At 44.5% G+C, this 17,201-nt stretch overlaps 1 protein-coding gene across 6 annotated transcripts in view; it reads right to left on the bottom strand.

Annotated features, from left to right (window-relative positions):
* The window catches only part of CREB5 (cAMP responsive element binding protein 5), a 379,991-nt gene that overhangs the window by 110,457 nt on the left and 252,333 nt on the right, over positions 1–17,201 (bottom strand). The window contains exon 1 of one of the 6 annotated variants that reach the window (XM_036230428.1): positions 15,936–16,131. The exons of the other annotated variants lie outside the window; for them this stretch is intronic. Coding sequence (XP_036086321.1) covers positions 15,936–15,982 — 47 coding nt within the window. The 5' untranslated portion in view covers positions 15,983–16,131. Of the gene's footprint in view, positions 1–15,935; positions 16,132–17,201 lie in introns of those variants that run through there. 6 annotated transcript variants of the gene reach the window in all.

Below are 17,201 nucleotides of genomic sequence, written 5' to 3'. Positions count from 1 at the left end.
ACTCAGTTTCCCATATTATTCCCCAGACAGTCCTAGTCCTACTCCCCAAACGAATGTGGCATTTGGGGTTTCAAGTTTAAAATGTAATTTGGTATCATTTCAGATGTCTTCTTTCAGCTTATAAACAGCTTCCCCAGAGGGACTTGGGGTCTGATTTTAATTTGTGGTAGGGTTATGGTCACAGTGAATGTCAATTTTAGCTATTGATAGTAAGTCCCTAGTAGAAACAGAAATAGAAAGTGACCGGCAGTACATCGAAAGGACACACACACTCACAGGAGCTGACTGGTCCCTAAGAAACCCCTTCACTGGTCTGCGATGACAGTTTGGTTTCTCCTCAGGCCCCCGAAACTCAGTGGCTTACCAGAAGAGAAGGCCAGAGCGTACTTTCTCAGGATGTGCTCATCTGGAGATGGTGACAAAATACAGAGAAGTAACTGAGCCCTTCACCAGATGGCTGTGAATTTGAATACTCCCACAGGGGTGTCGCTGCCTCAACCACTGGTTTGCCCAGTGATCATAGGCTGTGTCCTGAGACCTCACAGTTTCTGTTTCCTCGTGTGTCAGATAAAGTGGCTGAGCCAACGAATTCTAAAGATCTTTTCAAGCCCAAAGTTAATATGATTTGATGCAATCAAGGGTGGGTAACCTGCCTTGGGCAGGGTGGAGGGGGGCGGGAGAGGGTGAGAACTATTTCTTTTGGGGAAAGCAGCACGCCAGTTGTGAATTTCCTCAAAAAGCTGGGGACAAATGGGTACTTTCACTGGCCATTCTTGGACATTCCCTTTCCTTGAACAAAGGCAGGCTCCAAAGATCCCTGAGTGCAGGTGACAGTTAGCAAAGTAGGCAGGAACCAGGGAACCAGAGGGGTTGGAGAGGGGCAGTTTCTTCTCCTGTATGAGCAGTGATCCTTTTAATTAGCATGAAATGAAGATTTCACTCTTTTGTGCTCTAGTTCGTCATTTGCTATTAAACAGAATGGCATCCTTCAGGAAAGACAGTCCAGGTCCCCAAATAAGCAGTTCTATCATTTCGGCGTATGCCACCAGCTTCACTGGGACCGGGCATTCTGAGAATGACAACCAGCTTCCAACCCTGTGAGTTGCCAGGGAAAACATTTTCACTCCTGAGCTGTCAATGCCACCCGACCCTACCTGTGGACGGCGAAGATAACACTCCCCAGGCGCCTGCGCTGAGCGCTGTGGAGGGTTCTTTCTGTGGTGACGGGGCTGGTTAATTTTATGTGTCAGCTTGGCTGGGCCACGGGACACCCAGAAATCTGGTTAGACATTATTTCTAGGTGTGTCTGCGAGGATGTTTTTGGAATAGATGAGCATCTCATTTGGTAAACTGAGGGGAGTGGACTGCCCCCCTCACGGTGAATGGGCAGCACCCATCCTGCGGAGAGCTAAAGGGGTGAGGATGGCAGAGTTCCCTCTCCCTCTGCCTGGCTGATTGAGCTGGGGTAGGCCCTCTCCTGCCCTAGATGATAGATAGATAGATAGATAGATAGATAGATAGATAGATAGATAGATACACACAGAGATATAGTTATATAGATATCCCTGTCTTATTGGTTCTTTTCCTATTAGTAATAGATCCTTCTGACTAATACCATGACTAAGTGTCCTATATTTACTTAAATATGTTTGCTGGGAGTGAATTAGTGGAATCCAGGCATTCGCTTTGACATCCCTCACCCTCTACTTCCAAGCATTCACCATGTTCTACCCACTCCGCCCCAAAATAGACCTGGAACGCATTCACTTGGCTCCGTCCCCACTGCCAAGGTCCTAGTCCAAGACACTATCTTCTCTCACTTGGTGCTTCCAGCGGTTTCTATCTCCAGCCTCTGCACTGCGGCCAGAACGATCTTTCCAAACCGACGCTTTAATCATGACGCTTCGCTGCTCTTAGCTTTCGTGGCTTTCCTCGGGGTTTAACAGAATCGTTCGTTAAATGCTCCGCCTCTCTGAGGTCTGTCGTACCAGCTTCGCACCTGACTGAATATGTTTTATCCACCTGATTTCCATTCATTTCCCAGAAAGGGCCAAGCTCCTTCCTAGCCCAGGGCCTCAATCCATGTCATTCCCTTTGCCTGAAATGCCTCGCCATCTGCTCTTTCATTGACCACCACTGAGTCATCTTTTAAGTCTCAGCAATCACACTTCCTTAAAATTTTCTCTAACCCCCACGTTGGAAGATGCCTCTAATTCCGAGGGTCATGCGGCTCGATATACTTTTCTTTATGTTATATCTAATAATATGTCTGTAGGTATGATTATTTATTTATGAATCTCTATTGTAAACTCGTACCTCCCTGATGAGAGTGGCTAGGTATCTTTGGACCGCCAGAGGTACAGTTATTTGGATTTCTTTTGACCATTGGAAAAAATTCCGTGCTTACTTTCGGGAATATTCTACTACATTTGGATGGAGGAGAAAGGAGAATACCATAACATAGCTGGAAACGTTTCTAGAAGAGAACTGAGCCAACATGAGTACCAGCGTATTTGTCTATATGCTATTAGTAATAGATCCTTCTGCCTCTTTGAACCCTGAGGCTATTTCTCTTGATGAGCACAAAAGCAAAAGTGCCAAATGGAAATGTTCATTCCAGGGCTTATAATTTTTGCTTCAGGTTAATGCTGAAGCATTCAGCTGTTCTTATAATAGTTAAATGGTTTCCATTTTTGCCAATAGTTTCAATTGTTGAAGCTCTCCAGAAAAGCCCAAAACCATAATTTTTATGTAACATTCCCAAGCATCAAATATATATGCCAAACAAACCTCTTTAGTTAAAATAGGGCATGGAGAACAATAGCTTTAAGTGTCTTGGACTGCTTTCCTTATAAGGCAGAAAACTGAAAAAAGATCTTCTGGGTTTTTCTTTTTTTTTTTTTTTACTCGAAAACAAAGTAAACAAAATCAATGCTTTCAAAGTCCAGTATGGCTGAGAGAATTCATTTTCTTAATATGGAATGGGCTTGGGAGTGATGGGGCCAAGAGTGGACGTACAAGAATAACTGTCTACTGCAGACTTCTGGCAAACTCTTTGGCCTGTTGGTCCACAGCCAGTGTTTTTCTTCATAAATGAATTCCACATCTTTATTAAGTTAAGTATTTCTTTTTTTATTATTTGAAACATATTTTAAATATTTTGTTTTATGACGTCCTGGAAATTGATACAATTCCTTCCAGATCAAGGAAAATGGAAAAATCAATTACTTTTTTTTTTTTACACTGAGAGTGATTACACAAAAATTATGCTCCAATTTATCCATTACCATGAATAGCATTTGACATCATGTGTGAACAACTCAAAACAGCCGGAATTAAAGGTGTCCTTCTGATTAGATGAATCAGTTATTTTCACAGAAAAGCTCTCAATGATTATTAAATAAAAGTATACCCCTAGTGTGACTTGATTTGTAGAAGACTATATAGTAAGAATTATACACTTTAAATGACAATTAATCTTTTATAGGAAAAACGCCCAGCAAGAACAAACCAAAACACATCAAAAGCTTGAAAGAAACTTCTAATGTTAGATCTTTTACACAAACAACTTAACAGTTTGTGATTCAGAGAGTGAATATTATTAAAATGAATTTCATCTGACACGGATGGAATTTCAAACTTGGCCTATTTAGGGATGAGTTAATTGGCTTTATCCAAAAATGGAGGAATTTTTAGGGCCATTTAAATCATAAGAATTGTTGGTTCTGAATGCAGAGAAAGGCTAGGGAAAGAAATGAAGCCCAGCCCTTAGCAGAAACTAGACTTGCTTTCCTCACCCTTCAAAACCAAGTCCTCAAAACCTCCTAATGGGTTTCACTGTTTTCTTTCCAGTGCTTATCATAATCAGGGAACCACACATTTGCATCCCTAATGGACCCTTTTCAAAAGTATGTTGACATTTCAGTAGGTTTTGAATAGCTCTTAATGCTTCTCTCAACTTGGTCTGATGCCCACAAATCTCCATATATGGGTTTCAACATATAGACTGCCTGCTTTACTCACTTTTCTTTTTTTTTTTAAGCCCTGGGAACCTATCTTAATTATACTCTTAAAAAGGTAAAAACTCAGAAGTCAGATGACTCAGAAAATGAGTATCTAGCTGGCCATTCACACATAGGGAAGCATCTTCATCTGTGAACTCAGGGAGGAGCCAAAGAATTTACCTTTGTGGTAAATTCACTTCTTTGAGCTTCTATTTTTATCAAAAGTAAATAGATATAAATAAGACATTCGAGATAAACATAGGTTAGGGGAGAAAGTTAAAATCAAGCAGGGAGTTTATCATCTGAGAGAAAACTCCACTGCGTTTTACTCCTCACACTTCCTACAAGGGTTAGGGACCAGGGGGCCCTTGGAAGGGGAATTTCAGTCCCATCTACTTTTCGAGGCTTCAATCAAAATTCAATCCAACAGAAACACAACTGAAATGATTTTCTAAGTTTATTTTTTTAAACATTTACTCAGCCCCTGCTATGTTTCGGGAGCCGTGCTGGAAGTCTGGAGCGAATGAAAGATCATCTCTATCCTTAAGAAGTGTGCGATCTATTCAGGGAGACAGCCAAGGCATGGGAATCCGTGCAGGGTGTAATGGAGAATCACCCTAAGCGATACAGTACCCTGGAGGTTTCAGGGTAGGGATCCTAGAAGGGGAGACAGAGAATTGCTCTGGGAAAGATGAGGAGATGACCCTGCATTGCACGTGCACACACGTGTACGTATGTTCCTGCACATGTATGAGAGTGAGGGAGAAGGTTGTTAAAGTATGGCAACGCAGGCCGAGAAGATATTAAATAATTACTGTTGTTCACGGTTTAACATGAGATGAAAACAATCTCCCCACATGATAACAATTCCTATCCAGAAACACATGCACCCATTCAGGCCGATCCCTATATAGATACCAAATTGGGAACTACATCCGCTTAGAATTTTTTAAACTGATTTTCCAGTGTTTTATGTAGGTGGTTGAGCTACAAGCTAAGAAAACCATTTGATAGACTCTGCTGCAGGAATTTCATCCTTTTTGAATTAGAGGGTGTTGGAATAAAAGGGAGAGAGATTCAGGGTAAGTAGGAGGGGAGCTTTGGGAGCTCTGGGCAGGGGCTCAGCATTTCTCAGAATCAAAGAAGCCCTTCTCGGCCCTATTATCCTATATTAAACTGCACTGGAAAAGGTAAAAATGGAAGCAGAGTTTGCCCCTACTTTTCTAAACTCTTTTCAAAGACAGAAAGTTCGCATAACTGAGTTTTCTCTCCAATATTTCTAGCTTTCATTTACTTCTTACTTTGAGCTCAATAAATATACATACGTATGAGATGAGGGCAGGGGTATACATTAACAATCACTGTCGCGTGAGGTACCGAATGTAGTTTTCTGTGTTTCTCGTGACTTTTATTCTCCCTTTTGGGTACTCCTTTTACAACAAATTAATTCAGGTTCCTGGAAAGTCCTATCTCAAGGTATTACATGAGATGCTACACTAACAAGGTACTAGATTGTCCCATTACTTCCAGCATAGAGTTAAAACATATAAAGACAGCTTTCATTTTTTTGGTCTACATTGACTCGAAACCTTTTGAAAAGTACGTTGTTGTCTCCTGGTTTCGAAATCGACGTGGGCAGTCACCGAATGTTACCCTTTCTTTCAAAGAAAAGGAAAGAAAGGAAGAAAGGAAGGAAGGAAGGAAGGAAGCGGGCAAGCAAACCTTGGCCATCCTGGCTTAAATATGAAAATGAAACAAGGGTATGAGACAAGGTAGCTTCACAGAGCCTATGGCCCAGCCCAAGTCTTCTCTTCCAGGCTCTTTCCCTCCCTCACTGTGGTCAGTTAGCTCAAAACCCACTCCCATGCTTTTGCACATGAAAAATGAAGCTGTAAAAGTCTCAGGCTTTTGTCAGTAGTAAAAATAATTGGCAGGCACTTAATACATAAGACGCACAACTCTCATAAGATAAGCAGTCTATGTGTCCTTAGAATGGTGTTCCAAAGTTTCCTCACGCTAGCAAGAATTCAGAAGTGCAGAGAAGTTCTAATCCAGCTTGTTCACAGAATTCGAGTTTCCAAGACCATTCGCAGCAACTTGAAAACCTCAACCCACCCCCTACCCCTATAACATATAGCATTTCCACACTGTGGCTGTCTTAATAAACCAATGGACATTTCCCTCCAATCTGTTTGCTTTTAGTAGACATTTTTTTTCCCATCTCCAAAGAAGCTGGCATTGTAATATCATACAAATAAATGACTAGCATAACTGTGCATTGCTCTAGACACCAATGAATAAAATATAGCAAATACAGCATATCCCTAGAGTGTGTTATTCCACTTAGAAAATGGTATAATTGACGCTGGGTAGTATGGAAACAAAGTGTTTTTAAGTTGTGGGGTTATTTTCTGGTAATTGTCTGACTTGAAATTTTCATTTGTCAATCAGACAGTTCTCTTAGTTTTATAAATGGTTTTTTTGGGGGGAGGGGGCAAGGAGTGAAGGAGAATTGAGAAAATGGCTAAGCCCCACAGACCTTTTTCTTGTCATAAAGTTGTTGTCAAAAAGATTCGCTATTATGTCTGGGATGGGTGACCTCCGTGGCATTTTGTGTTCAGTAAAAACGTCTCAAGCCATTTTTCAAACATTTTGAGGTTTGGCAAAAACCTGAAATCCATCTTGCCAAGCACTTCCCTCCCCCCCCACCTCTTAATTCTTAAACCCATGTGTCTTTCAAGGGAAATTTAATCCGTATGTTTCTGATTCATTTACACTTAACTCATCAAAATGGTGTTTTGCAAGAGCTATTTGATGTTCAAGAAGTCTTATGAGCTTCTCTTTTTATACGTCTAAAAAGCCTTTCTTTCTGAGAACCAGAAAATTGTATTTTACCAGCTGTAAGCCAAATGATTTGAGCCGTGTTAAAAATGAAGAACCTGCTGAATTTGAGGCAAGAAAATAGCAGACACAATGACATAAATAAATGTCCCCACGTGTCTGCCTGCTCACGCATCTACCGAAAGCATTTCAAATTCTTTCTTTCCCTGAAGAAGCCTATTTCATGAAGCCTAAGAACAAGCTATAAACGCGGAGAAATATGGTCCTAGAGCAAACATTCCCATTGATTCTGGATATTCCCAATTGTGAATCTTAGCCCACAATCAATGGGAGTAGAACTTGGTGTGTTTCGTTAGATAAATCTATTGCCTAGGAAATAAAATGATCATTGAATGCTGAACTAGAAGGGACCTGTAAAATTTCTAGTAATTTTTGGATTGTATTCCAAAAATTGGGTTGGGGCGGGGGCATGAGTTAAGAAAGGTGACATAGGCCACTCGGGGCTCTGTTTTCCATATGAGTCTTCCACATAAGAGGGATTTTTTTTAAAGTATTCAGTTTGAAAACAAATGTCTTAATTTTACGTGAGAACACTGAGATCTGGGGATGGAATCTTGGAGTTGGGACAGAGGTGGCGATTTGACCTGGGCCCCCTGACCCTGGCCCAGCATTCCGGTGACCTTTCCACTATGCCAACGCTTTTCAAACTGATTTCACTACTTTCTCACTATTATACCCACTAACGCAATTCATTAGTGGATATAATAGTGAGGAAGTAGTGAAATCAATTTAATCTGATGTGGCTAGTATTTTAGAAAAATGAATAGCATTTTAAAAAATCCCACATTATACACAGTAAAGATTAAATATTGTTTCATTAAATTACACACACACACACATACACGTAAACATACACATGTGAGTATATTGGGCTGCGTTACAAAATATACTTCTTGCTGCTGTTCCTATCAAAAACGTCTCAAAACCACTCTACCATTCGGAAAGATCCATGGGGACGGAAAGACCCAACACGACCCTTCATACCGTGTGGAGGAAATCTTCCAAATCACGGGTCTGTTTACCAAAAGTGCTCAATACACAGATTGGGAGAAACGGACAACGAACGGATGTGTGGTGGGGAGGAGGGGCGCAGACACCTAGCTGAGAAAGGACGGGGTCACAGTCACCGCGCCGTGATTTACAAATGGCAGGAATGACTTCCGACTTGCACGGCCCAACTGCGCCGTGGAAGACCCAGACATGTCAGCACGAGCACACTTCCAAAGTGCATTTTCCAAGCACTTAACAGTCATTAATTAGTTAGAAACATCCTTTCAAGGTCGGGAGGCACAATAGTTCATCTCCACACACACAATGGAGCTTTGGAGACTTCAGGGGAGCCGACGAGGACGGCACCTGGGTAATTACTGTGAGAAGATGAATTGGGTTAACTAGCTGTGAAGGATCTTGTGATAAAGCATTATGAAGAATGCTGCCCCCATCCACTGCTCCATGTCAGAGTCAGCTGGTGTCTTTTAACAGCTGAAAGCTGCCTCTACGGGAAAGGATGCAAAGTCATTAAAACAACGATGAATTACCCTTTGCTCTCTTTTTTCAGAATCGTAATGAAGTGACTAGTTTTCTGTGGTCATAAAGTGCCTGAGTCTCTTTGGGATTAAAGAGCAAAGTGGCACTGTGTCGAGAATTGTGGTCTAAAACTGTTCCCTAGGTGGGGAGGAAGAGAGAGGAAGCGGCAAGTTGCAGAGCCCAGAGGTCACATCCTGCAGGTGGGTGGGTGCCGATTCTGGGGCTGCTTCCAAGCTCTGTCCTCATCCGACATGCGACATGCGCTCGGGAGTAACCAGGGCTGGTGCCGGGAGAGGGAGGGACGAAGAGAGTGGTGGGAAACAGAGAGCCCAACTCCTGGACGGTTACCCCATCTCACTGAGATCCCTGGGACAGCACACCCCACCCACTAACTAGCCACCCGGGAGCTTTAGGCTGGAGGCAGAAAGCGAGCTGTCTGGTTGGCCTTCCCACCCCTCCCTCCAGACCAGAGGGTGGAGTCTTTGCATAGCCAGGTGCCTGACTGACTCCCAGCTTCTCAAAGCTTGTGGGTTGCTCCTCTGGGCCCCTGCACATATCTAAGGTTTTCTTTGCACTCTCCCCATCCCACCGACCCCGGGCATCAGAGCTCAAAAGAGAACTGAGGAGCATGAGCTTGAACAAGAAGATGGTGCTCCTGGCACCAGGAAGCCCCATCGCCTGGCAGAAGGGAAATGTACTCCCCCACCGTATCAGAGCCAGGTGCTGGCCCTGCCACCAACTAGCTTTATGACACTGGATAATTCATCCCATTTCGGGGTGGCTTCGACTTCTGAATCTGTAAGATCAATGTGTTGGACTCCAGGGTCTCTGAGATTCCCGCCTATCAAAGCGTTTAGAACGATATGATTAAGATTCTACTGCTAAGGAAGTTCTGCATGGTGAGAGTGAAGCCAAATCTAATAACGCTCCTTGTGACCTGCACCCTGGAGCTTCCTCTTTGCCCTGGATGGAAGGAAATGGCAAAAAAAAACAAAAAAAAAAACCAGTTGTGTACTGAGCGAGGGCAAGATCTGAATTAAGAACAATAATTTGGCCGGAGAAGCCCCTGCGTAATCCATATTAGGGTGGATGCTGGTGGGAGCAAAACTAAAGGTAAAAATGCAACGTGAGAGTAATTTACATCTACATTTAGACTAAATGGGTTCAGTATAATTGCTGTTATTATGATTAATTCCAGAGGAATTACAGGGGATCAGCCCTTTAGTGCAGAGTAGTGCTGAGCCGACTGAAGTATTATGACAAATAAGGTCAAGAAGGGACAGATGCAAAAGAAAACGTCGTTTAATGCTCTCTAAAAAAGAAATCCACTCCTTCTCTAAAGGATGAAAAGGAAAAAAAAAAGAGCTGGCTCTTCTTGGTGACGAAATATAAACTGCTGTGGAGGGAGGTCTCAAACTTCATTTCCTGGCCATCGAAGAGATGGTCAGAGTTGGGATTCTCTACTCACCTCTCCTTTTCCTCAGTCTCGCCTGCGTTCTGTGACTCGGTTTGCCCTCCTGGGAAGGGACTGCTAAATGACGGTGTTTATTCTACATTGTTGGCGTCCAAAATTTTCCCAAAAAGTCAACTCGTCCCATGATTAAATGACTTTCTAGTTACGATCTCATGGATTCCATTCCATAAATGAATAACTGAGGCTAAGAAACAGATTGTCAACAAAGTCACACAGCTGGCAAGTGGCAGAGCCGGAGTTTGAACACGGATGTGTCCGACTCCAGAATCATTTATAGGGCCCAGTGACATGGGCCACAATGATTTCAAATAAACGGGCTCCACCTTGGTAAAGGCGTTTGCTTTGTAGGCCTGACTTTAGCACTGATACGGGCCCTTCTGGGGGCAGAGGGACAGAGCCAAATGGGTAACCAGGCCCTCAAAGCTACACGAGGCTCGGTTGGCCTCTCTGCCATGTCGGCGTCCAGCTCGACGTGACTTCCATCCTTTAAAGGTCTTTTATTTAAAAGGAAAAAAAAAAAGTTCATAGTCTTTTAAAACACAGCAACTCACGGTAGGCAACCAGCTTATGCAACGCGGCCCGGGCTCCATTTTCCATTTTCCATTAAGGTAAGTGATGGAGTCTATGCATTAATAGATACCTTGGCGTTCATTTGAAACCTCATGATTGCGCCCCCCTCCCCCACAGGCTTTGCTTTTTTGGACACATCCAGTTCTATTTCTGTCTTTCCAGAACAGCAAAGGATAAAATTCTAAGGCGGAATTCGAATTTTGGTATCATGGGTAGCAAAGGAAGACTGCTGCTGGCTGGAGGAGGCTTGGCCATCGTGTAGCTCCTGTCATACTCTCCGCCGTGATTGCAAACTATCGATTCTTTCTCCCTGGGTGCCGTGGCGCTTCATCAATCATTAAAGAAGCTCTCCCGCCACGGCGGGTACAGGAAGAAAAAGATGTATGGGCTTGTGATAAAGTGGATATCTACTACATGGTGGACTTTGGAGGGCTAAGACCAGTCCATGTCAGTTGTCAAGGATGTAAGGAGTCGAGAGACTGCCGTCGTTGCAACCAAAACTCATGAAATGCCGCACCCTGGAAAGCGCCAAGCCTTAACGGCATGCGTTCCCAGCAGACGAGCGAGGTCTGGTGAAAAATCGCAAACTGAAATGTGGACCACGGCGTTTTTATTGGCCTGGCTCACGTTTATCAGTGCTGCCCATTTTCCTTCTTCCTCTCGGCTGTTCCCCACATCTGGGCACTGTGACCCCTCCCTCGGGTCCTTGCACAGCCATCCATCTGCAGTTCAACGCAGAAGGAATCCCCTTCGAAAGTCAGAGGCCCATGAAAACCAACAAGAAGGAGAGCAGAAAGAAGAAGCCTATGTTTCATCCCCTGCTTCTTTTCATATTATTTCTTTTGAACCGCGTTTCCAGGTTTGCCTGCCCGACTTACTGTCAGGCACATGACAGTGCTCATCCTCAAGTCCGTGCACATTTTTGCCCCTTCATCTGGCCTCCCGACCAATGCGTACGAAGTAAAATCTGAGACAACGTTTTTACCACGCAGCTCGAAGCAGCCTAGCGCCCATTTCCAGCACTGACCCCGAGACCCCAGAATGAAACATTTGATGTGAGTCTCGGGGCCCATCATTGTTATATGCTCCCACCAGCTCCACCATCATAACACGATTCCACTTGCCACCTTGGAAAATCCCGTCTCTTCAACCTCTGAAACACCATTTTTACCACCAGAAAATATACGTGAGAGGAGGCAGCAAGCTTAAAAGGTAGCCTCGCCCAACTAAAGATACGCGTTACGCACGCACGCCATTGCAAATACAAACCTTTCTTAGTCAAGCCAGGAATGGAATCCAGCTCTAAAGACTGAATTCGCTCATCTCCATTTCCCCATTCACAGAGCCACAGCTGGGCATAAATGGGGACACAAGTGTCTTTTTTCCAACCCTCATTGTTTGCGTCTCTCCCTTTGCTCAGGTCTCTGGGAATTTGGCACGTTTTATCCATACTAGTTCTCACCTCACTTTAATCAGAACGGTGTTTTCACTTCTGTTTCTAGTACCTGACATGATAGCAGACCTGCTTGATTTTCTCAATAAGAAGAAAGCTTAGGAGAAGGAAGGCGCCTGAGTGATGCTGGGAACAAGATGCCCCGTTAGAGTCTGAAATCAGTCACGTGCAGCAGAGACGTCCGCCCGGAAGAGCTTGTGCCCATCCTCATGATGGCAGCAGCTAAGACTTATTCCTGCGATCTCGCTGTGTGCCAGGGGCCTTAAAACATACCTCTGTGTTTTATTTTACAAAGAAGATACAAACTATGGCCCAGAGAGGTTAAGCGGGTCGCCAAAGTCACACAACTATTAAGTGGAAGAGTGATTCAAACCCAGGCCTTCTGACCCCAAAAGCCATGATGCTCTTTTCTGGAGATCCTGCACAGCTTATCTGATCAACAGATGCCTGCCTTCCTGGTGTCGTCTCCTTCGTTCATGCCATAGATGCATCCGTGAGGGGAAAAAACATGAGGGCGGGAGGAAGAATGCTGACTTCAGCACTGGTTTATGGGGAAGCTTAGGCATGGGTAGCTGACATTCCTCTGCTCTGTCCCTCACATACAGAGGGACTGGATTGTGCCTCTTCGTTGTGCCATCAAGCTTTGACTCCTCCTTTACACACTAACACGTGAGGCATGGCCCCAGGGACCCCCATGGAGAGCAAAGCTGCCGCTCAGGCCTCAAAGGAACATAAACCTTGGACAATGTCATCAAGATTTCCCACGGACAAGCACAGACATCAGGCCCCTGACATTCATGGTGGCGGAAAGTTTGATGGCAAGCTAGACCTAGTGGAGACTGAATTTAAGGGGTTCGAACTTATGTGAACTATGGCAAAAACCACACACACACATGTAAATACAAGTAAAACTGGGGAAAGCTGAATAAGAGATAAGATTGGCAGGGTTTATCAGAGCAGTTTCTGGTTCTGATATTGCACTGCAAGGTTGTGAGTTGTTACCATCAAGGGAAACTCGGTAAAGGGTACACAGGCTCTCTCGTATTATTTCTTATAACTGCGTATGAGTTTACACTTATCTCAATTGAAAATTTAATTTAAAGACAATAATAATATAAAAAACCTCCAAGCAAAACAAAACAATCACCAAATAGCAGAGCTAATGATTCTCACCCCTATGGGTTACCATGGAGACAAGGGGAGGTAACAGAAGTCAGCCTAGGACCACAGCCGGGCTCACGCTCCTGGCCTTGCCTCTCTTTCAGTCACAAGCAGGACATTTCTGATCTTGGGTGAACACGTCAGAGCCAAGTCAACATAAATTGTCATGTTCTAAAAAAAGATATCATGCCCTCTTTATTCCTCAAGAGTCCCAAACACACACACTTGGCACTCACTGAACTTTGCCCTATGACTAATAACCTTCACCACTGATTTCGTCTCGGCACTGGCTAACTCTCCCCAGCCCCAACCCCAGACAGGCACAGTTATGGTCCTTCCTTATGCATAATTAAGCTGGGTCCATAATACATACTTTACAGTAAGGCTACTTGGAATTTGGCCGAATGTGGACATTATTTGGGAAAATTATCTTTCTAACCAGCACATATCAGTTTTGCCTTTCATGTTCTTCGAAGGCTTAAAAATGTTGCCTTCAATCTCATCTAAAAAGTTAAGTTTATATAAAATTACAGCAACATATCAAGGAGGCATGTAATCTTCTGGGGGGGGGGGGAAATTCATTCCAAATGCAGTTCTGCATCGTATGAGCAAATGAAGTGTAAATGTCTCCTGCCTTTGAGGGACCTGCAGCATCTTTTAGCAAAGTTTACAGGGTAGGTCAATAAAATGGACACTTCTCTATTCCGCCACTCTTTTGACAGACTTACCTAGGTGATTATCTCTCACTGAAGACTTCTTGCAGGTAGCACTTGAAAACTAAGAATTTTTCCACAAGAGAAATCTTCATGCCAATAAGTAAAACCAAACCAACCTCCGAAGTGGAGAAAGACATGTTCTTCCTCACCCTCCCCATTCATTCTTTTAAGACACTAATTCGTCTTGATTTCAAACACACTTTTCTCTGAAAAGCCGTGCCAGATACCTTTTAGCAATACCTCTATAGACCAGGGACACAGACACAGAACTCTCAGCTGAAAAGGACTCCAGAGGTCATCTCAGATTGGCCCCATGTGTGGAGGAGGGGCTTACAGCCCACTTGTCTGCTCCCTCATTTTAAAATGAATCCCAGATGGTTTCAGTGACTTGCTCAAGGTCATCAGGGCTGAAACTCAGGCCTCTTGACCTCCACCACACAGTGCTGTTTCTTCCTCGAAATTACCTTTAAGTACCCACTTCCATCTCTACCCCAAAAAAGAGAGAGGGGAGAAGATCCACAAAAAGTCATGATTAATTATATACCAAACATTCATTAAATAAGTAAACATAAACACCTTGCTGGTATTTGCCCCATGCTTTAGTATGTATCCAGTTGTATGATGATCAAGATTCAAGGAGCCCCAGAAGTTTGGGAGTAGCCCCGCCTCAGGGGTGGCCCTCTCAGTGCGTGGCTCCTACGTGCAGAGAGCTTCAGTTTACAACTATCTAATAATGATGACGGATGGTTTCAGAAAGCACGCAGCCCAAGCAGTGCATTGCAGCACCAAATATATTTTATGAAACACGCAGAAATGTGGTAATAATTTACAAAATGTAGAAGTCTCTCGTCTGGGTATACTTGATCCTTAAAGCATCGAGAACACCATCTTGCCCCTTTTCCATTTATTTTGTGTATTTCCTTACTTGCAAACATTTTAACTAGCCGTTTCTAGACAAATCAAGTTTTCTTCAGCCCTCCCGCAACGGCGGCTGATCATTTTAAAATTAATTCATGAACATAAAAGTGTTAAAGATAGCACCGGATTAAGTCGAGTGTCACGTGGAACAATAGAAAGTTAAAATTCTCAAGCCAATTGCACAATCACTGTGAACGTTAGCACAAAGGGTAGGTGAGACACTAGTTACCTCTGACCTCGTATATCACTTACTTAAAAAACCTACAGTAAATTCTGAATAAAATGCAGCAGCACAATTCTTCCCGCTCAGCACAACCCACCAAATAGTTTTCCAGGCATTTGCACTTCGCCAGTTACACTCAAAAAGCCACCCCCACCTCCCACCGTCACATCACCGTGACCTCCTACGAAAAGACAACGTTTTGAGCCATTTAAGAAAAAGAGAGAGAGAATCCTGGTGGAAAATAATACACAGCTGTGATAATACCGCGGGTTTTTTTTTTAAAGTATCATAATATAGTTTTACTTTTAATAATAAAAGATAAAAAAGGGGCGTCTGCGAATAATTAGAGATTGCAGTCTGAAGCCAGTTACAGTCACTGCAATTGATAATAAACTGAAAACCCCTTGAGAGCAGGTAAATGCTTTGCAACCCTGACCCCCTTGCTCTCACATTACTAACTACCCTGAGGTTCTTGCATTACATCACCGTTCAAGCGATTGGTTCCTGCGTTTAACTCTCTCCCTGTCTCCTCCGATTAGAACCCGCGCCGCAGCGAAGAAACTTCGCCCGAGTTTGCTCTTTCTCGCTTCGCTTTTGATTTGTGGCCTCTCTGCTCCTGTCGCTCTCTGCCTGGCTCGGCTCTTTTTTTTTTTTTCTTTTTTCTTTCTTTCTTTTTTTGTCCCTTTTTATTTATTTATTTATTTTGCCCGACCCGGCTTCGGTTCAACTCCTTCGGGTCGCGCGGTATACTAGAGCAAACACTCTTATCAAAGTGAAAAGAAATGCCTCTTCGGGACAAGAAGGGGAGTTGGAGGGGCTGGGGGAAACAGGAGAAGGAGGAAGAGCAGAAACAAAGACGGGCAGAAAGGGCAGAAGGAGAAGAGAAATAAGAGGAGGAAGAGGAGGAAGACTCAAGAAAGGAAGGTGGTCAGGGCAAAAAAAAAAATGTATAAAATCAGGAAAAAAGCAAATAAAATTAACAACGAACCTCATGGACATCACTGAGGCTGAATTCCCTCCTGAGGTGCAGAACATGAGAGCTCTGGAATGAGTGTGTGTAGAATTTGAGCCAAAGCTTAACTAGCCTGAGTGAGTCATATCCTTCCCACTTGATCCCAGGCCAAGCGATGATGTAATGCGCTGGCCCTTCTCTCGCGCCCGCTCGGCTCTCTCCCTGCGCCGCTCGCTCGCTGCTTCTCCGGGACTCGCCCTCCTCCCCCTTCTTTTTAGCTCAGTGCTGGTGAAGTCACCATTTAAATCTGGCAGAACTGAAGCAAAAACTTTAATGTAACCAAAACAGCCCCAGGCCGAGTTCCAGGCTCGGAGAGCTTTCGCGGTGCAATTGCCCTTAGAAACGTATAAACAGAGAGGGAAACAGTGCCGGCTGGGGATGGCCCAGCAGCTGCCTCGGACTCGAGACGCACCGGCCGGTCTGCTGGCAGGGGGTCCGCGCGCTCCGAAGGGGGGGGGATTTTTTTAAAATGCTGATTAAAAAAAAAAAAAAGTGCCCGTGTGTTTGAAGAAACGGAAATGGCAAAGGCAACACATGTCGAGATGGGTGACACAGAACGGGTCGGAAGGACCCAGCACGAATGAATGACCAAGACAGGGTAGCAGCCCCCGCTGATGCTCAGGACCGGGGGACACGGTCTCCGAGGCCCGGGGCCGTTTTTCTCCTGGAGCTGGGCGGGGATTTTCGGTTGCTGAATGCCAACCACCAGGCCCTCGGAGACTTCTCACATCTGACCCCCCCCCTCCCCTGTCAGCGAGGGCAAACCCACGACATCTGGGCCAAACCTGCGCCTGCGTCTGGAGCCACCAAGAACTGGGGAAATCAGTTACTTCTCCAATGGCCAATATTAGTCATTCTTTTCCGTGCAGGGAAGTGGACCCTCGTTGCCAAGCGCAAAGTTTGTCTTCCTGAGATTAGCACCCCACTCTCAGACGAGCTGTCCACAGATGGGGACTTACCGCGTATTCCCCTCCACACGAGACCCGCGACCCATTCCTGCGCTAGCTGAGCTGGGGGAGCGCTCCGGCTGTGCCCCTCTGCCGTTCGAAGGACACAGGCAGAGCAAACAGTATGTGTGTCTCTTTTTTAATTACAGGGTGAGGAAAAACAGCCTGGGGGCGGGGAGGTGTTGGGGAGGGGGGAGTCGCACCTTATCCTTCACAAAGGACAGCGAAGCCCTTTTTAACTGTGGAATTCGACCCCACACTTCACACCTGTCCTGCTCAGGCCTTTACCTAGAAC

Source organism: Rousettus aegyptiacus, unplaced genomic scaffold (assembly GCF_014176215.1).
Source record: "Rousettus aegyptiacus isolate mRouAeg1 unplaced genomic scaffold, mRouAeg1.p scaffold_m13_p_13, whole genome shotgun sequence".
In the NCBI taxonomy this organism is placed as follows: domain Eukaryota; kingdom Metazoa; phylum Chordata; class Mammalia; order Chiroptera; family Pteropodidae; genus Rousettus; species Rousettus aegyptiacus.
This window is presented reverse-complemented; position numbering and strand designations above follow the sequence as displayed.